Source organism: Canis lupus, chromosome 6 (assembly GCF_011100685.1).
Source record: "Canis lupus familiaris isolate Mischka breed German Shepherd chromosome 6, alternate assembly UU_Cfam_GSD_1.0, whole genome shotgun sequence".
In the NCBI taxonomy this organism is placed as follows: Eukaryota; Metazoa; Chordata; class Mammalia; order Carnivora; family Canidae; genus Canis; species Canis lupus.
In genome coordinates, this window is record NC_049227.1 from 18,443,112 (window position 1) to 18,466,047 (window position 22,936).

The window sequence follows — 22,936 nt, forward strand, 5'->3', positions numbered from 1 at the left end:
CTCTGATTCCGCAGGTGGTTCGTGCGAGTAACAAAACGCGACAGGCTTTGAGACTCTCCAGGCACCGCCCCACCTGCCAAGGGTACGTCAAGCCTGTCCACGCCCCTTCCGGCGCGAAGACCGCTGGGAGTTGTAGTCACCAGTATAGTTCGTCATTCTCCCGGAAATGACGTAGAGGCCCCGCCTTCCTTCTTTTCGTATTTCCGCTGTTGAGGCTTCGCGGTGTGACTCGCGAGTTCCGACGGGTTGTATTTCTCGGGCCTTGGCCTTTGAGGTGGGGCTGCAAATCGGGGTATTTGCGGGGATGGTGAGAAGTAGAGGTCGGGAAGTAGCGACCCCGGCCCCTTCTTGCGGTCTGTGACTCCAGCTTTCCCGCAGGTCCCGCTGCGCCCGCCGCAGCCTCAGCGCCGTCGCCATGTCGCGGTTTTTCACCACCGGTTCGGACAGCGAGTCCGAGTCGTCTCTGTCGGGGGAAGAGCTCGTCACCAAACCTGTCGGGGGCAACTACGGCAAACAGTGAGTGGGGGGCCTGCGCCGCGGTGACCGGTCGGGGAGTGCTCGGGAAGGCCGCGTATGTGAGAGGGGAATGGAGGAGGCGGCGGGAGTTTAAGGGGCCAGAGCAGCGTCGAAGGGACAACCTTCACGCTTCAGGGTGCTGTGAATTGTGGGAGTCCATCCGCCGGGCGCAGGGGGTCGGAGTCAGAAGAGATTTCCCACTGGCTGGGTCTGTTGCATCAGCCTCGTAACTGGCCTGCGTGTTCACAGCCTGTGTACCACCTCTCCGCTCGGCATCGGACTCCAAAAGTTCTCAGTTCCTCTTACCACCAAAAAAATCCTGCTCACAAGAAATCCAAAATGCTCACTTGGTATTTGAGAGCTGCTCGATGTGGCTCCTGAAGCCCCGCCACCTGGTACTGAGGGCTGGCTCATCATTATCTATTGTCCTGTTTCTGATATTTACTGAAATGGCATACTCCTGTCTCTGCAAAAAAGATTTTATTTATTTATTCATGGGAGACACACACAGAGAGGCAGAGACACAGGCAGAGGGAGAAGCAGGCTCCTCGCGGGGAGCCCAGTGCGGGACTCGATCCCAGGACTCCGGACCTGAGTCAAAGACAGACACTCAACTGCATCCCCTGTCTCTGCAAAATAAAAACTCTTTTCACTTTTTGAAACTGGAATGTTGTTTCTTGAACTTCATACATGCCACTTGCACATTTCTATATTCTTGTGCCACTGTTTAATAATACATATACATATGCACATATATCCTCCGGAATATGATTTTTTATTATTGCCACAATTGGAAAAACCAACATCACTTACTTTAAAATACAAAATAATTGGTAAATTAATAAAACAGGAAGAAAAAGAATGGAGATATGGCTGTAGTATAGTCTTTCCTTACTAAAGAAACGTGCTAGTAGTGGAGGTGTTAAAAGCCATTGGGACTTTTTCCTTGCCCATGGCCTCTCACAATCCAGGAAACATTGCTTTCTGTGATCTAATTTAAGTACCACCTTCTTAAAGCCTTTTCCATTCATTCTAGCTGGAGTACCCTTTTTTCTTGATTTCTTTCAGTGCTTAGTTATTTGTGTCTTTGTGTAATTAGTTTTCTGACACAGAAAATAGCTTTATTTTTGAGAGGATGGAGATGGTCCTCTTTGTATATGTAACAGTGTTTGACAGAATGGCATACCTGAAGTAGGCTTAGATGAGTGAGTTGTATATGTTGTATATGATGAGGTTTTGAAGAGGAAGCATTAAGGATAAGCGTGGTATGATGGCTTGAGTAATTTTGTTCTTATTTTTTTTGTTTTTTGTTTTTTGTTTTTTTTGAGTATTTTTGTTCTTTTGGGTTCACTGAGAAGGGAAATAGAGATCACTTGAAAAGACTGGAGCAAGGAAGGGAAGTTAATGGTGTCTGTTCTTTTAAACAGGCCGTTGTTGCTGAGTGAGGATGAAGAAGATACCAAGAGAGTTGTCCGAAGTGCCAAGGACAAGAGGTGAGGCCATGGGGAGGCCAGATCATGGGGAATCTCTGTAGCAGTAGTGGGTTTTCTGATGTTGGTGAGCAAGTCCAATGTGGTTTTGGGCTCCAACACAGGTTTGAGGAGCTGACCAATCTCATCCGGACCATCCGTAATGCCATGAAGATTCGGGATGTCACCAAGTGCCTGGAAGAGTTTGAGCTCCTGGGAAAAGCATACGGGAAGGCTAAGAGCATTGTGGACAAGGAAGGTGTCCCCCGGTTCTATATCCGCATCCTGGCTGATCTAGAGGATTATCTTAATGAGGTATGATGCTTGCAGGTGAGAGAGGATCCAGAGGGGATTGTGGACCTGGGGCCTGGTCCTAACCCACTTCCAGGGGTCCTGTCTCCTCTTGGTTGTTTGCTATCCATATAGTAGTTCCTAGAGCCTGAGAAAAAGAGGGGTGAAGCAAGGAGAGTCCAGGACCTTTTTTGGTCAAGAATTTTAGTCCCTTATTTTCCTATTCTTGTTTGTGGGTTTTTTTCCCCCCTTTGGTGGTGAAATACAAAGGATCTTTTTTAAAAATAAGCTAATAAATGCAGTTGGTAAGCAGTACAGATGGTGTACAGATAGCAAAACTCATCATCATGGTTGTGGTGAAGCCTGAGATTGATTGATTGATTTATAAGTATTTTATTTATTTACTCACGAGAGACACACAGAGAGAGAGAGAAGTATAAACATAGGCAGAGGGAGAAGCAGGCCCCATGCAGGAACCCCGATGTGGGACCAGATCCTGGGACTCCAGGATCATGCCCTGAGCTGAAGGCAGACACCCAACTGCTGAGCCACCCAGGTGTCCCATAAGCCTGAGATTTAGGTAATACTGTGTAGTCTCACATCCCTATTCTACTTTTTTCCCCTCTCCTGTCCTTTAGCTATGGGAGGATAAGGAAGGGAAGAAGAAGATGAACAAGAACAATGCCAAGGCCCTGAGCACCCTACGCCAGAAGATCCGAAAATACAACCGAGATTTCGAGTCCCACATTACAAATTACAAGCAGGTGAGGATGCTAGAGATAGACTTTCTGAACTGTGGGGACAGTGATCCCCCCCAAGAGAGACAGAAGAGTATTTGCAAATGGAAGGGGTAACTGGAGAAGGAATCAGGACACATAGCACTAGGGTGGAGGGGGAGAATAGGGAGGATGGGGCAGTGGTTGGCAGGCATCATTTATTATTCTCACATCTCCCTTGTTAAGAACCCTGAGCAGTCTGCGGACGAAGACGCCGAGAAGAACGAGGAGGATTCAGAAGGTGAGGGGGACCCTCACTACTAATGATTACGAGTTCACAGTCAGGGGATCCTTTGGCCTGCTTTCTTGGTTGCCCTTCTGCCTTATTCATCACTCTCTCTCTCTTCTCTCTCCTTTCCCACCAGGCTCTTCAGATGAGGATGAGGATGAGGACGGAGTCAGTGCTGCAGCTTTCCTAAAGAAGAAATCAGAAGCTCCTTCTGGAGAGAGTCGCAAGTTCCTCAAAAAGATGGAGGTAAGAGCCACAGTGAGACTATGAAGGGCGATTTGCCTGCCATGGACCATTCTCAAGTTCCTGGGGGAAATGACGACTGACAGCCCTAGGATTGGGAGAGATAGGGTTTAGTGGAGCCTGGTTTGAGAACAGGCTTTGTCTTGGATTAGAGCACTGAGTGCCCTGAAACATGGGGCAGTAGTTTCAAGACCCCACTCTGCCCCCCGGAGAACTGTGGGTCCCTGGAGCAAGTCTGCACTTCTCTCTGGGTCTTGGTGGCCCAGTCCAGCTCTTCATATGATCATTCTTGAGTATCTACTCTTATTCTGCTCCCGAAAATTCCTGGGACTTGTGCCGGCAGGGAAACCAGTCAGTCTCCAGCCTTTTTCCTGCTGATGCTCTTATTTCTCTAAGGATGATGAGGAGGACTCAGAAGACTCAGAAGATGATGAAGACTGGGATACGGGTTCCACATCTTCTGACTCTGACTCAGAGGAGGAAGAAGGGAAGCAGACAGTGCTAGCTTCAAGATTCCTTAAAAAGTAAGGAAAAAAGTGGTGCCTTGGGCCATAGTGGGGAAGTGTAGGAATCCTGCAGTCACCTTTTTGTTGAGAAGCCTTTCTTACTCTGTGTTCCACTTGACTGGTCAAGCCCAGGAGGCATGTATATCTGATGTGTTTGTTTATAGCATTTCTGACACCATCTCTGCGGGTTTTTTTTTTTCCTTACACCTACCGGTTCTCCAACTTTCTGGCCATCAATGTGGTGTTCCACATGCAGCTCAGTCTGAAACGACCCAGAGTTATTGCCGACCCCACAGATTAAGGGCTCAGCCCTACAGTACTGCCCCCACCTCAGAAACCAGTGGCAAGGGGATCCCTGGGTGGCTCAGCGGTTTAGCGCCTGCCTTTGGCCCAGGGCGCAATCCTGGAGTCCCAGGATCGAGTCCCACGTCAGGCTCCCCACAGGGAGCCTGCTTCTCTCTCTGCCTCTCTCTGCCTCTCTCTCTCTCTCTCTCTCTCTCTCTGTCTATCATGAATAAATAAATAAAATCTTTTTAAAAAATAGACTATACACTGAAAAAAAAAAAGAAAGAAAGAAACCAGTGGCAAGACCCAGGTTTGGCTCTTGTACTTCTGACCAACCAGCTATAAATTCCGAGTTTCCACAACTCCCTCCTCAGTTTCTTTTCTTTTTTTTTTTTTTTTTTTTTTTAATTATTCATGAGAGACACAGAGAGAAAGAGGCAGAGACACAGGCAGAGGGAGAAGCAGGCTCCATGCAGGGAGCCTGATGTGGGACTTGATCCTGGAACTCCAGGATCATGCCCTGAGCCAAAGACAGGCACTAAACCGCTGCGCCACCCAGGATCCTGCCCTCCTCAGTTTCGATAATTTGCTAGAACAATCCACAGAACTTGAGAGAGCGCTCTACTTGCTATTACCCGTTTATTTTAAAGGGTACATACAACTCAGGAAGAACCAAGTGGAAGAGATGCACAGGGCATGGTGTGGGAGAACAGGCACAGAGCTTCCATGCCCTATCTGGATGCACCACACTCCTGGCACCACAGTGTGTTTAGCAACCACGGAGCATTCCAAACGTCATCATTTGGGGATGTTTATAGAGGTTTTATTAAAAATGTGTGATCAGTTAAGTCGGTACTCACTGATTGCTCTGTTTTCAGCCCTTGTTTCTCTCCTAGTCATGGTGAGGCTGAAAATTCCAAACCTCTGATCATGCAGTGGTCTTTCTCGTGTGTGTTTGGTGTTGTCCTCTGCTCCCACCCCACCCACCCCACCCACCCCAGCCAGCAACCACTGATTTGCTTTCTGTCTCTAGATAAATTCACCCTCTGTAGAGAATATAATGTAAATGGAATCACACAGTGTGTTACGGTAATTGAGAGGGATTTGGCTTTTCACTTAATAATTGAGGTTAATCCTATCTTCTATTTTCTTTCTCACTGACTTTTCTACTTCTTAAGCCATGTCTAGATTGTATTCTTTTTTTCCCTCTTAGTGTGTTCCTCTGTATTGGTTTGGAAGTTACATGCTATCCTTTTAGAGATTACCCTTGATATATATTTTAAGCCAGTGAAATTTTATTTTGTATACTTAATTAAAATATCTAGAATTAGATTGAGTTAAAATTCCAGTTGACAGGTTCGGTCAACGATGGCATCCTCAAAGGTCTTTGACATTGAATTTGACTTTATGTCAAAGAATAATTCAGAGACTGTTTTACTTGTGTCACGAAACCAGTTTTTTTTTTTTTTTTTTTTTTTAAGATTTTATTTATTTATTCATGAGAGATGCAGTGAGAGAGAGAGAGGCAGAGACACAGTCAGGGAGAAGCAGGCCCCATGCAGGGAGCCTGACGTGGGACTCGATCCCAGGTCCCCAGGATCAGGCCCTGGGCCAAAGGCAGCACTAAACCACCGAGCCACCAGGGCTGCCCTCAAAACCAGTTTTTAAGGTTGATTTCCAAACCAAGACAAAAGCAAGATATGTATAAGAGGAAAAAGAACAAGGAGAGAGAAACCACAGATGGTATGGGAACAGTGAATTTTGATCACACGTATTTTCTCATTAGCTAAGCCAGCCAGGGTTAGTGTTGTGAATGGGTTTTCTAGAAGCATAGCCGTCTGTTTCCATAATGTCTGCCAAGATCTTTTTTCAGTGTCTCCATATTAAACCAATCTATACTTTATTCTTCATCACATTTTTTCAGCTTTCATTTTTTTTTGGTTAAAGGAATGGGTTTAATCTCAAGAGCTTCTGTCTCTTTTTGGTATGGAATAAGGCTGTCTGGCAACATTAAGGGACTTGGACATTAGGTAGTGGATTTGGGCTGAAAATACGAGGATAATCACAGATATTATAAGAAACATTAGAGCTTTTGTTCCATTTAATTTTGTAATCAGGATAAGTCTATCTATGGGAATGCCTTAAGGAATCCGTTTAGTGAACTTTTAAATCGCTTTTCTTTTTCAAGTGGCTTTTTCTTTTTTAAAGATTTATTCATGAGAGACACAGTGGTAGAGAGGCAGAGACATAGGCAGAGGAAGAAGCAGGCTCCATGCAGGAAGCCTGATATGGGACTCCATCCTGGGATTTTGGGATCATGCCCTGAGCCAAAGGCAGACACTCAACTGTTGAGCCACCCGGGTGTCCCTTCTTCTTCTTTTTTTTTTTTTTAAAGATTCTAGTGCGAGCACCCAAGCCTGGGGGAGGGATGGAGGATGAGGGAGAAGCAAGCTTCCCTGCAGGGATCCCAATGCGAGGCTCAATCCCAGGACTCTGGGATCATGACCTGAGCTGAAGGCAGACATTTAACCAACTGAGCCACCCAGTTTCTTCCTTTTTTCTTTTCTTTTCTTTTCTTTTCTTTTCTTTTCTTTTCTTTTCTTTTCTTTTCTTTCTTTCTTTTCTCTTCTTTCTTTTCTCTTCTCCTCTCCTTTCTCTCTCTCTTTCATTCACTCATTCATTCATTCATTCATTCATCAAGAGGCAGAGACATAGAGGGAGAAGCAGGCTCCCCACGAGGAGCCCGATGCGCAGGGAGCCTGATGTGGGACTCAATCCCAGGACCCCAGGATCATGACCTGAACCAAAAGCAGACATTCAACCACTGAGCCACCCAGGTGCCCAAGTGACTATTTTCTTAATTGCCATATTTTTCCAAAATATTTCTCCAAGTGCAGTAAGATGTTACTCATTGAATATCTTTATTGTGGTCTTGGCTGACTCTTATGGGTTTTACTTAGGATTAATTAATTCTTAGCTAAGGAAGTTATTAGTGTGAGTTTGGGGCTAAAATGTTGATTTACTATATAGACATTAGAGGTAAATTACTGGATCACACATTAATATTTCCAAATTTGTAGTTGGGGTGGTAATTCTTAAGTACAAACTGATGAAATCCAGTGTCTTGGATCTCTTCTGATAAAATATCACATTAGACTTTTTTTTTTAAGATTTTATTTATTTGGGGATCCCTGGGTGGCGCAGCGGTTTGGCGCCTGCCTTTGGCCCAGGGCGCGATCCTGGAGACCCGGGATCGAATCCCACGTCGGGCTTCCGATGCATGGAGCCTGCTTCTCTCTCTGCCTGTGTCTCTGCCCTTCTCTCTCTCTCTGTGACTATCGTGAATAAAAAAAAAAAAAAAAAAAAAAAAAAGATTTTATTTATTTATTCATGAGAGAGAGAGAGAAAGAAGCAGAGACACAGGCAGAGGGAGAAGCAGGCAGAGAGAAGCAGGCTCCATGGAAGGAGCCCGACATGGGACTCCATCCTGGGTCTCCAGGATCATGCCCTAGGCTGAAGGTAGCACTAAACCACTGAGCCACCCCAGAGGCCCTCTAATCCACTTAGACTTTTAATCAGATGGGAGTGTTGGTTCACCACCTTGGGTGTTCTGAGGGTGAAATCTGAAACCAGCCCTAGTACCTGGCTGGCAGGGAGAAACCAAAGAGAGAGGCAGATGGCTGCAAGTGGCTGCTTTAATAAGCAAGGGAACTAACAGATGAGACTTTTCTTGGAAGCCACAAGGCTAGTACATCTTCACACCCAACCACCAGAATCATAAAAGTTTACATAGAGGTCTTTACCAGGCAGTGTCAGATATACAGTCCGGATGGTTTTAACATGTTATTCACAAGGTATGTTTTTGAAACAGCCCCCGGGGTAGGAATGATGGGCAGAACATACATCCCAAGGACAGGGCAGAAGGTGAGGGAGGGGCTTCCTGTTGCCAATGGCCAACTCAAGGGTCAGCCGGCAGTCGTGTCCTCTTGATGCCTTTCAACAGTGAGCAATCAAGATTTGTTTGAAATTTGGGTTATATTTAACTGTTGATAGAGTCAGCAATAGAGGAAAAAGGCAAAAAAAAAAGATTAAGAAAGAGGAGGAAGACACGTAAAATTTAAGTGTTGTCTTGAATATGACCCTTTATTTGAAGGATGTATTGGAGGAAGTTATTTACCTCTGGTAGCATTATTGGCCTGTGGAATTTCACAGAGATGCTGCCTACTACTAAGAGTTAACTGGCTTCTGGAGGCCATTTTGTGTTTGTGTATGTGTGTAGACCTTAGGATAAATCTCTGGTGGGACTGAATGTCTAAATTGTTAGGATGCTAAGCAAGAGTATATAGGGGCTCTAGTCGGTAATTGTTAAGAGGACATGGAATGATCATTTTCAGCATAGTTTTTAGGGCTAACTTCTGTTGGTTGTCTCTTAATATCTTTAGTCTCTTGGCTACATATTTATTTATTTTAAGATTTTACTTATTTATTTATGAGAGACACACAGAGAGAGGCAGAGACACAGACAGAGGGAGAAGCAGGCTCCCTACCGAGCACAGAGCCCGATGTGGGATGATCTCAGGACGCCGGGATCATGCCTAGAGCCGAAGGCTCAACCACTGAGCCTCCCCTCGGCTACATATTTTAATAGAAGTTTATTTGGTGATGTCCCACTGGAAAAGTAGCTTGCATCGATTTGATGTATAACTGAGAGCATAAACATTACTTTTCAAATTTCTAACAAGATGTAAATATACCAAGGTATAATCTATCAAGCCAAGTTTTAGTCTAATTAGAATTTTATAGGGTGAAAGTGACACCTAGCTGGCTCAGTTGGTGGAGCATGGAACTCTTAATCTTGGGGTTGTGAGTTTGAGCCCCATGTTGGGTATAGAGATTACTTAAAAATGAAATCTTGAAGAAAAAAAAGGAATTTCGTAGGGTGAGAGTTCATTGTCGTTTTTGAAGTGTGAATCCTGATATCCTTATGGCTAGCAGTAAAATTTTAGGCTAGAAACATTAAGTTCTTTTGAAGTTTAAGCAGCATCGATTCTAAAATTGCAGTAGGTTTTTTGATATTCTCAGAGCTTTAGGGATATGACCAAGAGGTTTCAGTTTAGCAAATGTTTCGTGTTTGCAAAGGATTTTCCTATAAAGTGAGCTTTTGTCATTAAAGAGAGTATTGCAGTAGTACAGGGGAAAAACCTGAAAACTGTGGGATTATGGCATACATTCTTTGGCAAGTGGAAAAGTTTGATCCAGCTGGCAAATTTATAAACTATTACTAAAACACGTTCAGACCTTTTAAGCAGTTAAAATGAAATTTATTTGTAGATGTTTAAATGGCAGTTGATGAGGATTATAATTTGAGTATCTATTGAGTTTGTCTGGAAAGATTTGTTCATCAGTATATGAAGTTTGAGATAATTTAGAAGTATTAAATATTTAAGTATTCAAATCTGGAAATGGTTTCAGACACCAAGTGGTCAAAGACCACTTTGGGATAGCCAGTGATCTTTTTGGAATTTGTGAGGGAATTTTTTGTTGTCTTGAACAATTGTTTTTTAAATTCAGAATTTAGTTTAATTCTCATAAGGGGAGAGGAGCCAGTCTGGGAACAGCAAATTTTTTTACACTAATTTCGAACTGATTAGTTGGTAACTGGTAAAAAGATTAGTCTAGAATAGAGCAACTAGTATTAAAAGAATAACTATGTCACTTACGGGTTGAGTTTTCTCTGGAAAACCTGAGAGGTTGGCTGTGCGGCGGCATGGCAGGCTGTTTCTATGTCTGCAGTGGCCAAATTGACCCCTCTGCCTTATTAGACCAGGCCATACTGTTCCTTTCGTAGGATTTTCTTAGTGGGTGTGATACGGTGACAGGCCTTGGTAAGTATCTGGCAGATTCACATGCTTGATAATCCTTGCTTTGGTTATGGTTATGGTTAACTCTAGCTTACTTCTAGAGTGTAATTTGAACCCAGGGCTTGATGGAGAAAAAGAGGAAGTTCATGGGAAGGAGACGCCTCAGGTGGAGTGGGGACTGGTCTTTCATCATCTGCCATGTCTCCTGGCAGGGCCCCCACCACAGAGGAGGACAAGAAGGCAGCTGAGAAGAAGCGGGAGGACAAAGCCAAGAAGAAGCACGATAGGAAATCTAAGCGCCTGGATGAGGAAGAGGAAGACAATGAAGGCGGGGAGTGGGAAAGGGTCCGGGGTGGAGTGCCCCTCGTTAAGGTGAGGGCTTTAGTGTTGTGGTTTTTGGTTTTTTGGGTTTATGTTTTTGTTTTTGTTTTTTTAAGATTTATTTATTTACTTGAGAGAGCATGCATGTGCGCTTGAATGGGGGAAAGAGGCGAAGGGAGAGAATCTTCAAGTAGACTGTGCTGAGTGCACAGTGCAATGCGAGGCTTGGTTCAATGACCCAAGAGCTATGACATGAGTCAGAACCAAGACCTAGACGCTTAACCAGCTGAGCCACCCAAGCACCCTGGGCTTTAATATTAAAATGAATTGGGAAGCTGTCTGGGAGAGATTTCCCCCGGTTGGTTTGGGAGAAAAGTTAGCACAAGAATGGGTTTGTATCAGCTTGTACATGATAGTACATGTGTTGCCTAGGAGAAGCCAAAAATGTTTGCCAAGGGAACCGAGATCACCCACGCTGTTGTCATCAAGAAGTTGAATGAGATCCTACAGGCACGAGGCAAGAAGGGAACAGATCGGTAAGATTCATGGGCCTGTGAGATTACAGGATGAATGCTCTTTTTTTCTCTAAAACATGGATGGAGGTTGGTGGGGAAATAGCAGTTTGGGAAGATTTGTGTGTGCTACTGTTGAAGGAATGGTATACTTGGAACATACTTATATACCTGTCCATTTTCTGCTGTTTACTCTCCTTTTGATCTTAAAACAGTCACTTAAACTTTGGGGATTATTTTCCCAACTGTAAAATGGGAATAATGCTCACTTTCTTTAATTGTTTGGTAACTGAAGAGGATGGCAGATTGTTAGCATTATTGCTGCTTCTGTTTGGAATTTATAAAGGAGAAGCAAGTATGCAGGTGGTGGGAATAACGCCGCCTTGCTGTCTGAGGAGGGCATGCTGCATGACAGGATGAGGTTTTTTTATTTGTCTCTGATGCCTCACCCTCTTCTGCTCCTCTCCAGTGCAGCCCAGATTGAACTGCTACAGCTATTGGTTCAGATTGCGTCTGAAAACAACCTGGGGGAGGGCGTCATAGTAAAGATCAAGTTCAATATCATTGCCTCTCTCTATGACTACAACCCGAACCTAGCCACGTACATGAAGGTGAGGGCAATGAAGAGGAGCATCCCAGAGCTGAGCTGATGGGTTGGTTGGGGGGGCCGGGGTGGGGGAGGATGCTGGTATCATAAAACTTGAGGGCTGTGGAGGCCGTCTTGGTAGTTGACTGGATTCCTGATGAAGGGGCCCTTGGGAGGCCCCTGCTTCTTCCGCCTTCATGCCTCTGACGGCCCTCTGCTCTCTTGACAGCCTGAGATGTGGCAGAAGTGCCTGGACTGTATCAATGAGCTGATGGACATCCTGTTTGCAAACCCCAACATCTTTGTTGGAGAGAACATCCTGGAGGAAAGTGAGAACCTTCATAATGCTGACCAGGTAAAGAGAAATTGGAGGCTAATCGGAAGCGTATATTGTCTGTCTTGGGAAGGCTCAGTGAAGACAGAGGGGTCGAAGTCTGGCACTGAGATCTGGGCTAATTATTTGCTCCTCCTTTACCACCGCCTTTAGCCACTGCGTGTCCGTGGCTGTATCTTAACCTTGGTGGAACGAATGGATGAAGAATTTACCAAAATAATGCAAAATACTGATCCCCACTCCCAAGGTAAGTTTAGGCAGGCATGGGCATCAGTGGGAAGGTGCAGAGAATAAAACTAAGGATTATACTGACAGGGTGTCTGATGAACCAACCCTTCCTTACCCCAGAATCCACATGGCCTGGGAGGATGCTAGGCCCCACTCCCATAGCTTCTGATGCAGTAGGTCAGCGGGGGATGGAGGGTTTGCCTCCAAATTTTGCGTTTCTTACATGTTCCCAGGTGATATTGCTGTCTAGGGACTGTACTTTGAGAATCATTGCGGTCTGGCTTCAGTCCACTTTGCTTGTTTGGCTTGGATTAGAGGCATTTGGGTTGGAGGAAGTACAGGATATTTACTAAGTGAAATCTGAATACCCACATGTGCCTACTGAGTCAGGGCTACAGTGGTGAGTGAGGCAGCCAGAGGCCATTTCCTCTCATGGAGCTTACATTTCAGTCCTGGAGAAAGACATTTCAACATGTAAATAAAATGAGGCAGTTGTAGATCATGTGCAGGGTGCATTTGAAATTCAAATAGGGACCTGTGATAGTGGGAGACAGGATAGCCACTGTAGGTAATGGTTGAAGAAAACATTTTAAGGCAGGGGCCATATGAGATAAGATCTGAATGAGAAGGAGGACTTAATCAGGGGAGGAAGTAGCAGAAGAGCTCATGGACAGGAACAGAAAGGGAGTGTCTGGGGAAGAGATGGTGTTTTCAGGGCACAGTGAGGAGACTACACATGGGTAGAGGTGGCTGGACAGTTCTGGGGCAGAGGATGGGGAAAGCCAGGTGCCTGGCTGAGCAGAGGGGGGCTCTCCCCGCCAGAGTATGTGGAGCATCTGAAGGACGAGGCGCAGGTGTGTGCCATCATCGAGCGCGTGCAGCGCTACCTGGAAGAGAAGGGCACCACCGAGGAGATCTGTCGAGTCTACTTGAGGCGCATCCTCCACACCTACTACAAATTTGATTACAAGGCCCACCAGCGGCAGCTCACCCCCCCAGAGGGCTCCTCAAAGGTGAGTCTCAGGGATGATGTCTGTCTGGACTTAATGGCAGAATCTGTTCCCTGGGAATTCTCAGACGTGGAGTCGGGAGGGGAGCTGGGAGGGACAGGAACAGGGCTGGATGGAGCCTAGCCTTTGGTTGTGAAGCCTGAGCCAGGGTCTCTGCCCTAGCGGATCTTCTCCTCTAACAACATCCTGCCACTGCTTGCCCTCCCCCCAGTCTGAGCAAGACCAGGCAGAGAATGAGGGCGAGGACTCAGCTGTGCTGATGGAGAGGCTGTGCAAGTACATCTACGCCAAGGACCGCACAGACCGCATCCGCACGTGTGCCATCCTTTGCCACATCTACCACCATGCCCTGCACTCCCGCTGGTACCAAGCCCGGGACCTCATGCTCATGAGTCACCTGCAAGACAATATTCAGCATGCGGACCCACCAGTACAGGTAGGATGGGAAGGAGGCGCTCTGGCCCTGGTAGCAAAGGAAAGAACAAGCCAGGCTCCTGTCCATGGTCACAATGGCTCAACCAGGTTAGCCACCTCTCTGGCTGGTGGAGATATGAGTGGACACTTGGTTCTTCCCAGATGCCACCATTCTTCGATCCTTCTGCATGTTAGGGTATTGTCCTGTTCTGACACCACTAGAGGTCTCTGGGATGGAGATTTGGGTTCCATTAATGTTTATTGTCCCTCCTGTGTATCTGGTTGAGAGCATTAGAAGGTCTTTTATTATAAAAGGAGAGAAAAACCTTAAGTTGTTAAACTAAGGAAAGGCAGGACCCAGATGTGTTGTGGTGTGTTGGGACATGACAGCAGGACTGCTGACTGCACATGTGGTAGTGTCGTGGGGACATTTTCACATGGGAGGGTGACAGCCATGTCTAAGTTCAGGTCTAGTAAATGTGTGTTTCAAACAATGAAGCGATATTGACACTTAGAAGTGTACACATTGTGAACCTGAGGCGAGCCCATGTGATGGCAGTTTTTAAATAGCATTCCCATTTGTTCCTTCTTATTCCAGTGCATGAATTTATCTCAAGTTCTTTTTTTTTTAAGATTTTATTTATTTATACACGAGAGACACAGAGAGAGAGAGAGAGGCAGACACACAGGCAGAGGGAAAAGCAGGATTCATGCAGGGAGCCTGACCTGGGACTTGATCCCGGGTTTCCAAGATCACGCCCTGGGATGAAGGTGGCCCTAAACCACTGAGCCACCCGGGCTGCCCTATCTGAAGTTCGTGATCAGTTCCCCTCTTCATAGACACCTGGTCTGTTTCCAGTGTGGGGCTATCATAAGCAAAGCTGTCATGAACATTTATAAGCCTTTATGTTGCTGTACATTTTCTCTTGGGTAAATAGTTAAGAGTAAAACTGGTGTATCAAAGTGTAGGTGTATGTCCAGTTTCATAAGAATGAAACTCCTACCAGAATGAATGGGTATTATACTCCTTACCCATATTTTGCATTGTTGATCTTTTTCATTTAAGCCACATTGGTGGTGGTTTAATGGTATCTCATTATGGTGTTGGTTCGTAGTTCCCTGATAATCCCTGAAATCGACTACTTATTATTAGATACCAGTTCTTTGTCAGATAAACATTCTCCAAATATTTTTTTCCTGTCTGTGGTCTACCTATTCATTTTCTTTTTATTTTATTTTATTTTATTTTATTTATTTTATTTTATTTTATTTTATTTTACTTTATTTTATTTTATTTTTTTAAGATTTTATTTACTTATTCATGAGAGACACAGGAGAGAGAGGCAGAGGGAGAAGCAGGCTCCATGCTGGGAGCCTGATGTGGGACTTGATCCTGGGTCTCCAGGATCAGGCCCTGGGCTGAAGGCGGCGCTAAACCACTGAGCCACCCAGGGATCCCCCCCCCATTCATTTTTAATACCTGTCTTGTGGTGTAGTCTAATTTCAGTTTTTTCTTTTATGCTTATTATTTTTGGGGTCCTACCTAAAGAAACCCTCACAGTTCATGAAGATACTTTTTTTTTTTTTTAACCCTTTTAAGTTTTTGAAGGTTTTAGCTTTCACATTTAGATCTATGGTTTTGATATAGGATATGAAGTCAGAGTCAAAGACATTCTTTCCCCATCATACTGTTCTGGTGCCTTTGTGGAAAACCACATGAAAAAAAACATATGGTTGTAAGTGTAAGTGTATTTTTTTCTCTTCTGTTTCATTCATTCATTCATCTGTTTGTCCTTGTGCCAGTCCCATACTGTCTTGATTACTCTGCCTATAAGTCTTGAAGTCAGGTAGTATAAGTCCTCCTGCTTTGTTCTTTTAAAGAATGCTTTGGATATTCTGTAACTTTTGCATTTCCAAATAAATTATAGAATTCTGACAGTTTCTACAAAAAACACCTGCTGGAATTCTATGGAATCTATAAATCAGTTTTGAGGGAATTGATGTCTTAATAACAACACTGAACCTTTCAATCTTACCTCTTTGTTTCATTTTTTTCTTCAGTGTTCTGTGTAGAGTTATTACATGTCTTTTTTTTAATATTTTATTTATTTATTCATGAGAGACACAGAAAGGCAGAGACACAGGCAGGGAGAAGCAGACTCCCTGTGGGAAGCCAGATGCGGGACTCAATCCCAGGACCCTGGGATCACCACCTGACCCAAAGGCACTCAACCACCGAGCCACCCAAGCATCCCTATTACATGTCTTTTAAGAAATTATTCCTGAAGGGGTGTCTGAGTGGCTGTCAGTTAAGCCTCTGACTCTTGGTTTCGGCTCAGGTTATGATATCAGGGTTATGAGATGGACTGGGCTGCATGCTGGGTGTGAAGCATGTTCCTGTGCACCCCCCCATCCCTTGTGCTTTCTCTCTCTCTGTCTCTCTTTAAAAAAAAGAAAAATTATTTATGAATGTTATGCATTTCAATGCTGTTGTAAATGTAATTGGTTTTAGGATGCCTGGGTGGCTCAGTGTTTAAGCTTCTGCCTTCAGCTCAGGGGCATGAGCCTGGAGTCCCGGGATCGAGTCCCACATCGGACTCCCTGTGTGGAGTCTGCTTCTCCCTCTGCCTGTGTCTCCACCCCTCTCTCTATGTCTCTAATGAATAAATAAAATCTTTTTACAAAATTAAAAAAAAAATAAATGTAATTGGTTTATCTCATTTTCCAGTTGTTAATTACTGACATATAAAAATAGAATTCATTTTTTGTATTTTGGCCTTGAATGCATCTGTTTTGCTAAATTCACTTAATTTGTTTTAGTATTCTGTTCACCGATTTAGCTTTTCTGCTGAAATAATCATGTTATCTGCCTACAGACCATTTTATTACTATATCAGTCTTTATGGCTTCTCTTTTTTCTTCTTTCTTTTGAAAGATTTTATTTATTTGAGAGAGAGAGAGAGAGAGAGAGAGTGAGCACGAGAGAAGGGCAGAGGGAGAGGGAAAAGCAGATTACCCACTGAGCAGGGAGTGTGAGGCAGGCCTGGATCCCAGGAGATCATGACCTGAGCTGAAGGCAGATGCTTAGCAGACTGAGTCATCCAGGCGCCTCTCCTTTTTTCTTTCTTTCTTGATATATTGCAGTAACTCAAATCTCCTGTACTTAGTGCTGCATAGAAGTAGTGAGAGCAAACACCTTGCATTGTCCCCTGTCTTAGGGAGGCAGTCAACATTTTACCACTAAGTATAATGTTAGCTGTTGATACACTTTCTCAGATTGACAAAGTTCTCTTCTGATCCTAGTTGACTGAGAAATTTTGTCCTAAATAAATGTTGAATTTTGTCAAGAGCTTTTCTTGCATCTACTAAAATGATGCAGTTAAGTCTCCTTTATTGTGTTCATATGGTAACTATGATTTTAGATTTTTATATCAACTTTTCATGCCAGAGATGTAGTCTACTTGATCATGATCTATTATCTTTTTTATTTATTGCTGGACTTTCTTTGCTAGTATTTTTTCAGGCTCTTTGCATCTATGTTCAGGACTACTACTGACCTATATACTTTTAATTGTAATCAGTAAAGACTTTATCTGCCCTCCTCCCCACATCTGTACTACCTAAAATTTTCCTCTATCGTAATTTGTGACAAGTCCGTATTTTCAGTTGCCTGGGCCAGAAACTTTAGAGTCAAATTCAATTCTTATTTTACTCTCAGATCCCTCATCTGATTCCCCAGCCATTTCTGTTCAGAGTCCATTTATCCCTTCCACTGCTACCCTCTGATCTGAGCCACCCTCACCTTTCTGGTCTCTGCTTCTGGCCTTCTCTCCTTTCAGGCTGTCCTAATACAGCAGCCAGGGTTAACCCTTTAACTCAGGTTATATCGCATTTTCTCAGAACCTTCCTGTGGTTTCCCCATCTTAAAAGCATTAATGCTTTTGGCTTACAAGGCTGTGTGCTTGCCTATCCAGTTTACGCTTACATCTTTACAGTTCTAGACTGATTCCTTGAGTATACCTGGTATAGCTCCTCCACGAGGCCTTTTTGCATTGACTTTTCCTTTTCTCGAGAATACTCTTCTTCCAGATACCTGCACGACTTGTTCCCCTTTTTCTGTCAGGTTTTTATTTAAACATTCCCTTCAAAATGAGGCCTTCCCTAGTTATCCTGTATAAAATTGTGAGTTCCCACCACCACCACCACTCCCTTCTTAACTCCCTTCTCTGTTTTATTTTTCTCCTTGGCATGAGTCTCTATCTGCATATTGTGGTCATTTTGCTCTTCATCCCCTTATCCCTAGAATGTAAGCTCCATGAGAGGATGGGGACTCATCTGGTTTGTTCTCTGTCCCAGCCGATAGCCTAGTGCTCAGCACCTCATAGGTGCTCAGTGTATATTTGTTGATTGGATGAGTAGCCCGCCTTATAGTTACCACTTCTGAGTACATTGTCCTTCATTCCCAGATCCTGTACAATCGCACCATGGTGCAGCTGGGCATATGTGCTTTCCGCCAAGGCCTGACCAAGGACGCTCACAATGCCCTACTGGACATTCAGTCAAGCGGCCGGGCCAAGGAGCTTCTGGGCCAGGGGCTGCTGTTGCGGAGCCTGCAGGAGCGCAACCAGGAGCAGGAGAAGGTGGAGCGGCGCCGGCAGGTGCCCTTCCACCTACATATCAACCTGGAGCTGCTGGAGTGTGTTTATCTGGTGTCTGCCATGCTCCTGGAGATCCCTTACATGGCTGCCCATGAGAGTGACGCCCGCCGACGCATGATCAGCAAGCAGTTCCATCACCAGCTGCGGGTGGGCGAGCGGCAGCCCTTGTTGGGTGAGTATGGGGCTCTGCAATGCAGCAGACTTTGCTCATTTGTCCCTTGATGCTTTTTTAAAAAAAATTTGAGAGAGCGCACGTGCAAGTGGTGAGAGAGAGCACAAGCAGGGGTGGGGGAAGGGAGAAGTAGACTGCCCGTCGAGCAGAGAGCCCCACTCAGTCCCAGAACCCTGAGATCATGACCTAAACCAAAGGCAGATGCTTAACCAGCTGAGCCCAGGTGCCCATCTTTGATGCCTTTTTATTCAGAGGATTAAGAGAAGCTGAAGGGAATTTCACACAAGAGGATTCTGTTTGATGCAGTGACCTCTCTGTGTAGAACCTAGAAGTGTCCTTTTTACTTAGTAGGCTATGGGATACATTGTCTTAGCTTACAGATTAAGCTCCTTACTCTCTCATTCTCTCCTTTAGTCTCTTATTTCTCAGCATTATCTTTCTACCGAATATATGGTGTTATATGTCCCTAGCATCTTTCAAAGTTCTTTGCAAAGTCCAACCTCCTCAGTCTCTAAGTTAAACTCTCCAAGACCTGATTCCAGTGATGTTTTATTTAGCATAAACTCACATAGTACTTCTTTTCTGCCTGGCACTGTTTTAAATGTTTTATAGATAACAATGCATTTAATTGTCATTCACAATACCCTATGATATGGGTATCATTATTACCTCCTTTTTTCCTGATTAAGAAACTGAGGCATGACATTCTGGAAAACAGTATGGAGATTTCTCAAAAAGTTGAAAATAGAGCTACCCAATGACCCAGTAATTGCACTATTATGTATTTATCCAAAGGATACAAATGGTAGTGATTTGAAGGGGCAACCTGCACCCCAGTGTTTATAACAGCACTGTCCACAATAGCCAGATGATGGAAAGAGCCCAGATGTCTATCAATGGACAAATGGATAAAGATATGTATGTGTGTATACATATATATAAATATATATATATTTATATATATATGCATATATATATATAAATATATCTATTTACACACATACACACACACACACACACACACACACACATACTGGAGTATTACTCAGCCATCAAAAAGTGAAATCTTGGGATCCCTGGGTGGCGCAGCGGTTTGGCGCCTGCCTTTGGCCCAGGGCGTGATCCTGGAGATCCGGGATCGAATCCCACGTCGGGCTCCCGGTGCATGGAGCCTGCTTCTCCCTCTGCCTATGTCTCTGCCTCTCTCTCTCTCACTGTGTGCCTATCATGAATAAATAAAAATAAAAAAAAAAAAAGTGAAATCTTTACATTTGCAACAACATGGATGGAAGTGGAGGGTACTGTGCTAAGTGGAATAAGTCAGTCAGAGAAAGACAATTATCATATGATCTCACTCATGTGGAATTTAAGGAACAAACCAGAGGATCATAGGTGAAGAGAGGAAAAGATAAAGATGAAATCAGAGGGAGACAAACCATAAAAGACTCTTAATCATAAGGAAAAAATTGAGGGTTGCTAGAGGGGAGGGGAGGTGGGGGTGACAGGGTAACTGGGTGATGGACATTAAGGAGGGCACGTGATGTAATGAACACTGGGTGTTACATAAGACTGATGAATCACAGACATCTACCTCTGAAACTAATAACACGTTATGTTAATTAAATTTAAATAAGTTTTTTTTTTTTTTTTTAAAGAAACTGGCATGGGAGTTAAGTGACTTACCCAAGTTTAATACAGCTGATATGTATCTCTCTAACCTCTTTTCCTGTTTTTCCCTTCATAGACATTTTTCTGCCAACCAGCAAGACCCTTGGCATTTGAGAATTTACCATTGGCTCCTTTGATCACTTGTTGAAAACTGATCAGTCCAAGGGTTGGGTGGGTTGTGATTTCACTAGGAAAGGAATTTGTTGAATTGTACTTTTCCTGTGGGGTTGATGCCTGGAAACACTTGGCTAGTGACCACACTTAACTGTCCACAGCCATGTTCCCTCAGATCTGTCCTCTACTGGTTGTGTGCGTGGTTTTGTGAAGTGCAGGTACCCTTTTCACAAATTTGGTCTGCCTTAGGTAGTGAAGCTTTGTTTTATTTTAACTGGAAAATTTACAGTGAAAGGCTCTGTCTCCATCATTTAGGGCTCTCTGGCTCACTACAGTCCCTGCCTCTCTAATACTGCCTGGGATCAAAAGGCAGTTTCTGGGTAAGCTCTGTGCTACCCTTGGTTTTGTAGAGAGATATAATCTTTGTATAACTAATTCTTCCTTCTTTAAAAGTGGCAAAGTAGAAGCCAATCACAAGGGTGATTCTCTTCCTTTTACTTATCTTATTCATACATTTCTCTTTGGGGCTGATCTCTTATACCTTTGAGCTTGCTCCCTGTTTTAGGGTCTGCCGTGTTCATGTTTCTTTACACCTACCGTCCATTCTAGTGGTAGAGTTTTGGCACTTTTGTTGTCTACTCTGAATTTCTTTTACTTTTGTTTGCCATGTTTTCTTTCCCTGCTTTGTCTTTAAAGAAAAGTAAGCTGATATACAGACATAGTCAAAATCAAGAAGGTGGAATAAAGTTTGATAAATACTGTTCCAGTTGAGACACTAGAAATTTTTTTGGGTCAGGGCGCCTGAGTGGCTCAGTTGGTTAGGTGTCCAGCTCTTGATCTTAGCTCAGGTCTTGATCTCAGGGTCCTGACTTCAGTCCCCATGTTGGGCTCCATGCTGAGTGTAGAGCCTATTTAAAAAAAAAAAAAAAATTTAGGTCAGAAAATCTAAGAATCTAATGAAAGCTTTTAACTTAGGAAAAGGGGATCCCTGGGTGGCGCAGCGGTTTGGCGCCTGCCTTTGGCCCAGGGCGCGATCCTGGAGACCCGGGATCGAATCCCACATCGGGCTCCCGGTGCATGGAGCCTGCTTCTCCCTCTGCCTGTGCCTCTGCCTCTCTCTCTCTCTCTGTGAGACTATCATAAATAAATAAAAATTAAAAAAAAAAATAACTTAGGAAAAGGTACATAAGGATAGACAACGATTTTCCAGTATTTTCAAGGAGGGCTCACTAATCCCCCTGAAGCATGTCAGAGACCAATTTAGTCTAAATATTTTTGATATTAAGTGACTTATACAATAACATGGCTATTTAGTAGAGAGCTGAGAGAGTCCCAGTCTGGTTGTTTGCTCTCCTGTCCCATGTTCCTCCTTGAGCAGTGCTTGAGGCAGGAGCTGTGGTCCGAAGTTTCCCCTGGGCCCTGCCTCATTCTCAACCTTCCAGGTCCCCCTGAGTCCATGAGAGAACACGTGGTTGCTGCCTCCAAGGCTATGAAGATGGGCGACTGGAAGACCTGTCACAGTTTTATCATCAATGAAAAGATGAATGGCAAAGTGTGGGACCTTTTCCCTGAGGCTGACAAAGTCCGAACCATGCTGGTTAGGTGAGCAAAGAGAAAGGCCATGGTGGGTAGGAAAAAGACTGGTTGGTCTCCTTCCCTGAAGATTTCTACCCTCTACTCCCTTCTCCCCACAGGAAGATCCAGGAAGAATCACTGCGAACCTACCTCTTCACCTATAGCAGTGTCTATGACTCCATCAGGTAGGATGGGCCCCGAGGCAGTGGAGGTGCCCCAGGTTTGTGGTCAAAGCTCCTAATTGTTCCCTGCTCTCTACCTTCTTTCTCCCCAGCATGGAGACTCTATCTGACATGTTTGAACTGGACCTGCCCACTGTACACTCCATCATCAGCAAGATGATCATTAATGAGGAGTTGATGGTAAGGGCCAGGATGGTAAATGGGCAGATGACATCATGGGGAGTTTGGAGTGGAGATCTGTGTCACATCCATTCTCTACCTCACTCATATTAGGCCTCTCTGGACCAGCCAACGCAGACTGTGGTGATGCACCGCACCGAGCCCACTGCCCAACAGAACCTGGCCCTGCAGCTGGCTGAGAAGCTGGGCAGCTTGGTGGAAAATAATGAGAGGGTGTTTGACCACAAGCAGGGTACCTATGGTGGCTACTTCCGAGGTCAGTTATTCTGTCCCTCTGCTCTCCCAGGGTTCTGGTCCCCCTCCTGCCTCTTCACTGTCATTCACGTCCTCCTCCCCTCTCCTCTCCCCTACAGACCAGAAGGACGGCTACCGCAAGAACGAGGGCTACATGCGTCGGGGCGGGTACCGCCAGCAGCAGTCTCAGACAGCCTACTAATGGCCTCGCTTCTGTGCCTCTGGCCCAGACCATTCAGCCTTTAAGTCGTAGACCACATCCTGAGTTATTAAAGTTCTGTTTAAAGTTGTTACAGTGCCTGCTTGTCTGCATGTCGCCATGGAGGTGGGTTGGACATGTTAGTTTGCTAATTATATTTCTGAACTTCTACCACATGATAGGCACAAGGCTTAGGATGCAGAGATGACTTATGTATCCCAGACATCAGAGAGCCTGCAGCTCTTTGACATTTGACAAGAAATTGTAATAACACATGATAAGTTCTACCAGGTGTATGGAAGGCAGTGGATGTGTTGAACAGGATGTGACTATGAAGCATAAATATCAGGAAAGTGTAATGGAGGCAGTAGTG

The 22,936-nt window shown here is 44.6% G+C and overlaps 1 protein-coding gene across 2 annotated transcripts; it reads left to right on the top strand.

The window, feature by feature from the left end:
* The first annotated feature begins 148 nt into the window (after window positions 1–148).
* On the top strand, window positions 149–22,657 carry LOC479795 (eukaryotic translation initiation factor 3 subunit C). 2 transcript variants are annotated; one of them, XM_038539929.1, is made up of 21 exons: window positions 149–274; window positions 379–516; window positions 1,944–2,009; window positions 2,111–2,300; window positions 2,915–3,040; window positions 3,239–3,293; window positions 3,418–3,527; window positions 3,921–4,048; window positions 10,389–10,548; window positions 10,930–11,033; window positions 11,479–11,620; window positions 11,825–11,950; window positions 12,083–12,176; window positions 12,980–13,170; window positions 13,379–13,603; window positions 18,048–18,411; window positions 21,636–21,795; window positions 21,888–21,953; window positions 22,043–22,130; window positions 22,224–22,386; window positions 22,484–22,655. In XM_038539929.1, exons 2-21 carry the CDS (start codon window positions 416–418, stop codon window positions 22,564–22,566), a joined length of 2,742 nt encoding a protein of 913 aa, XP_038395857.1. In that variant the 5' UTR covers window positions 149–274; window positions 379–415; the 3' UTR covers window positions 22,567–22,655. The 2 variants fall into 2 exon arrangements, with proteins under 2 accessions (XP_038395857.1, XP_038395858.1); XM_038539930.1 differs by lacking the exon at window positions 149–274 and having other exon boundaries at window positions 416–516; window positions 22,484–22,657.
* The last annotated feature ends 279 nt before the right edge of the window (window positions 22,658–22,936 follow it).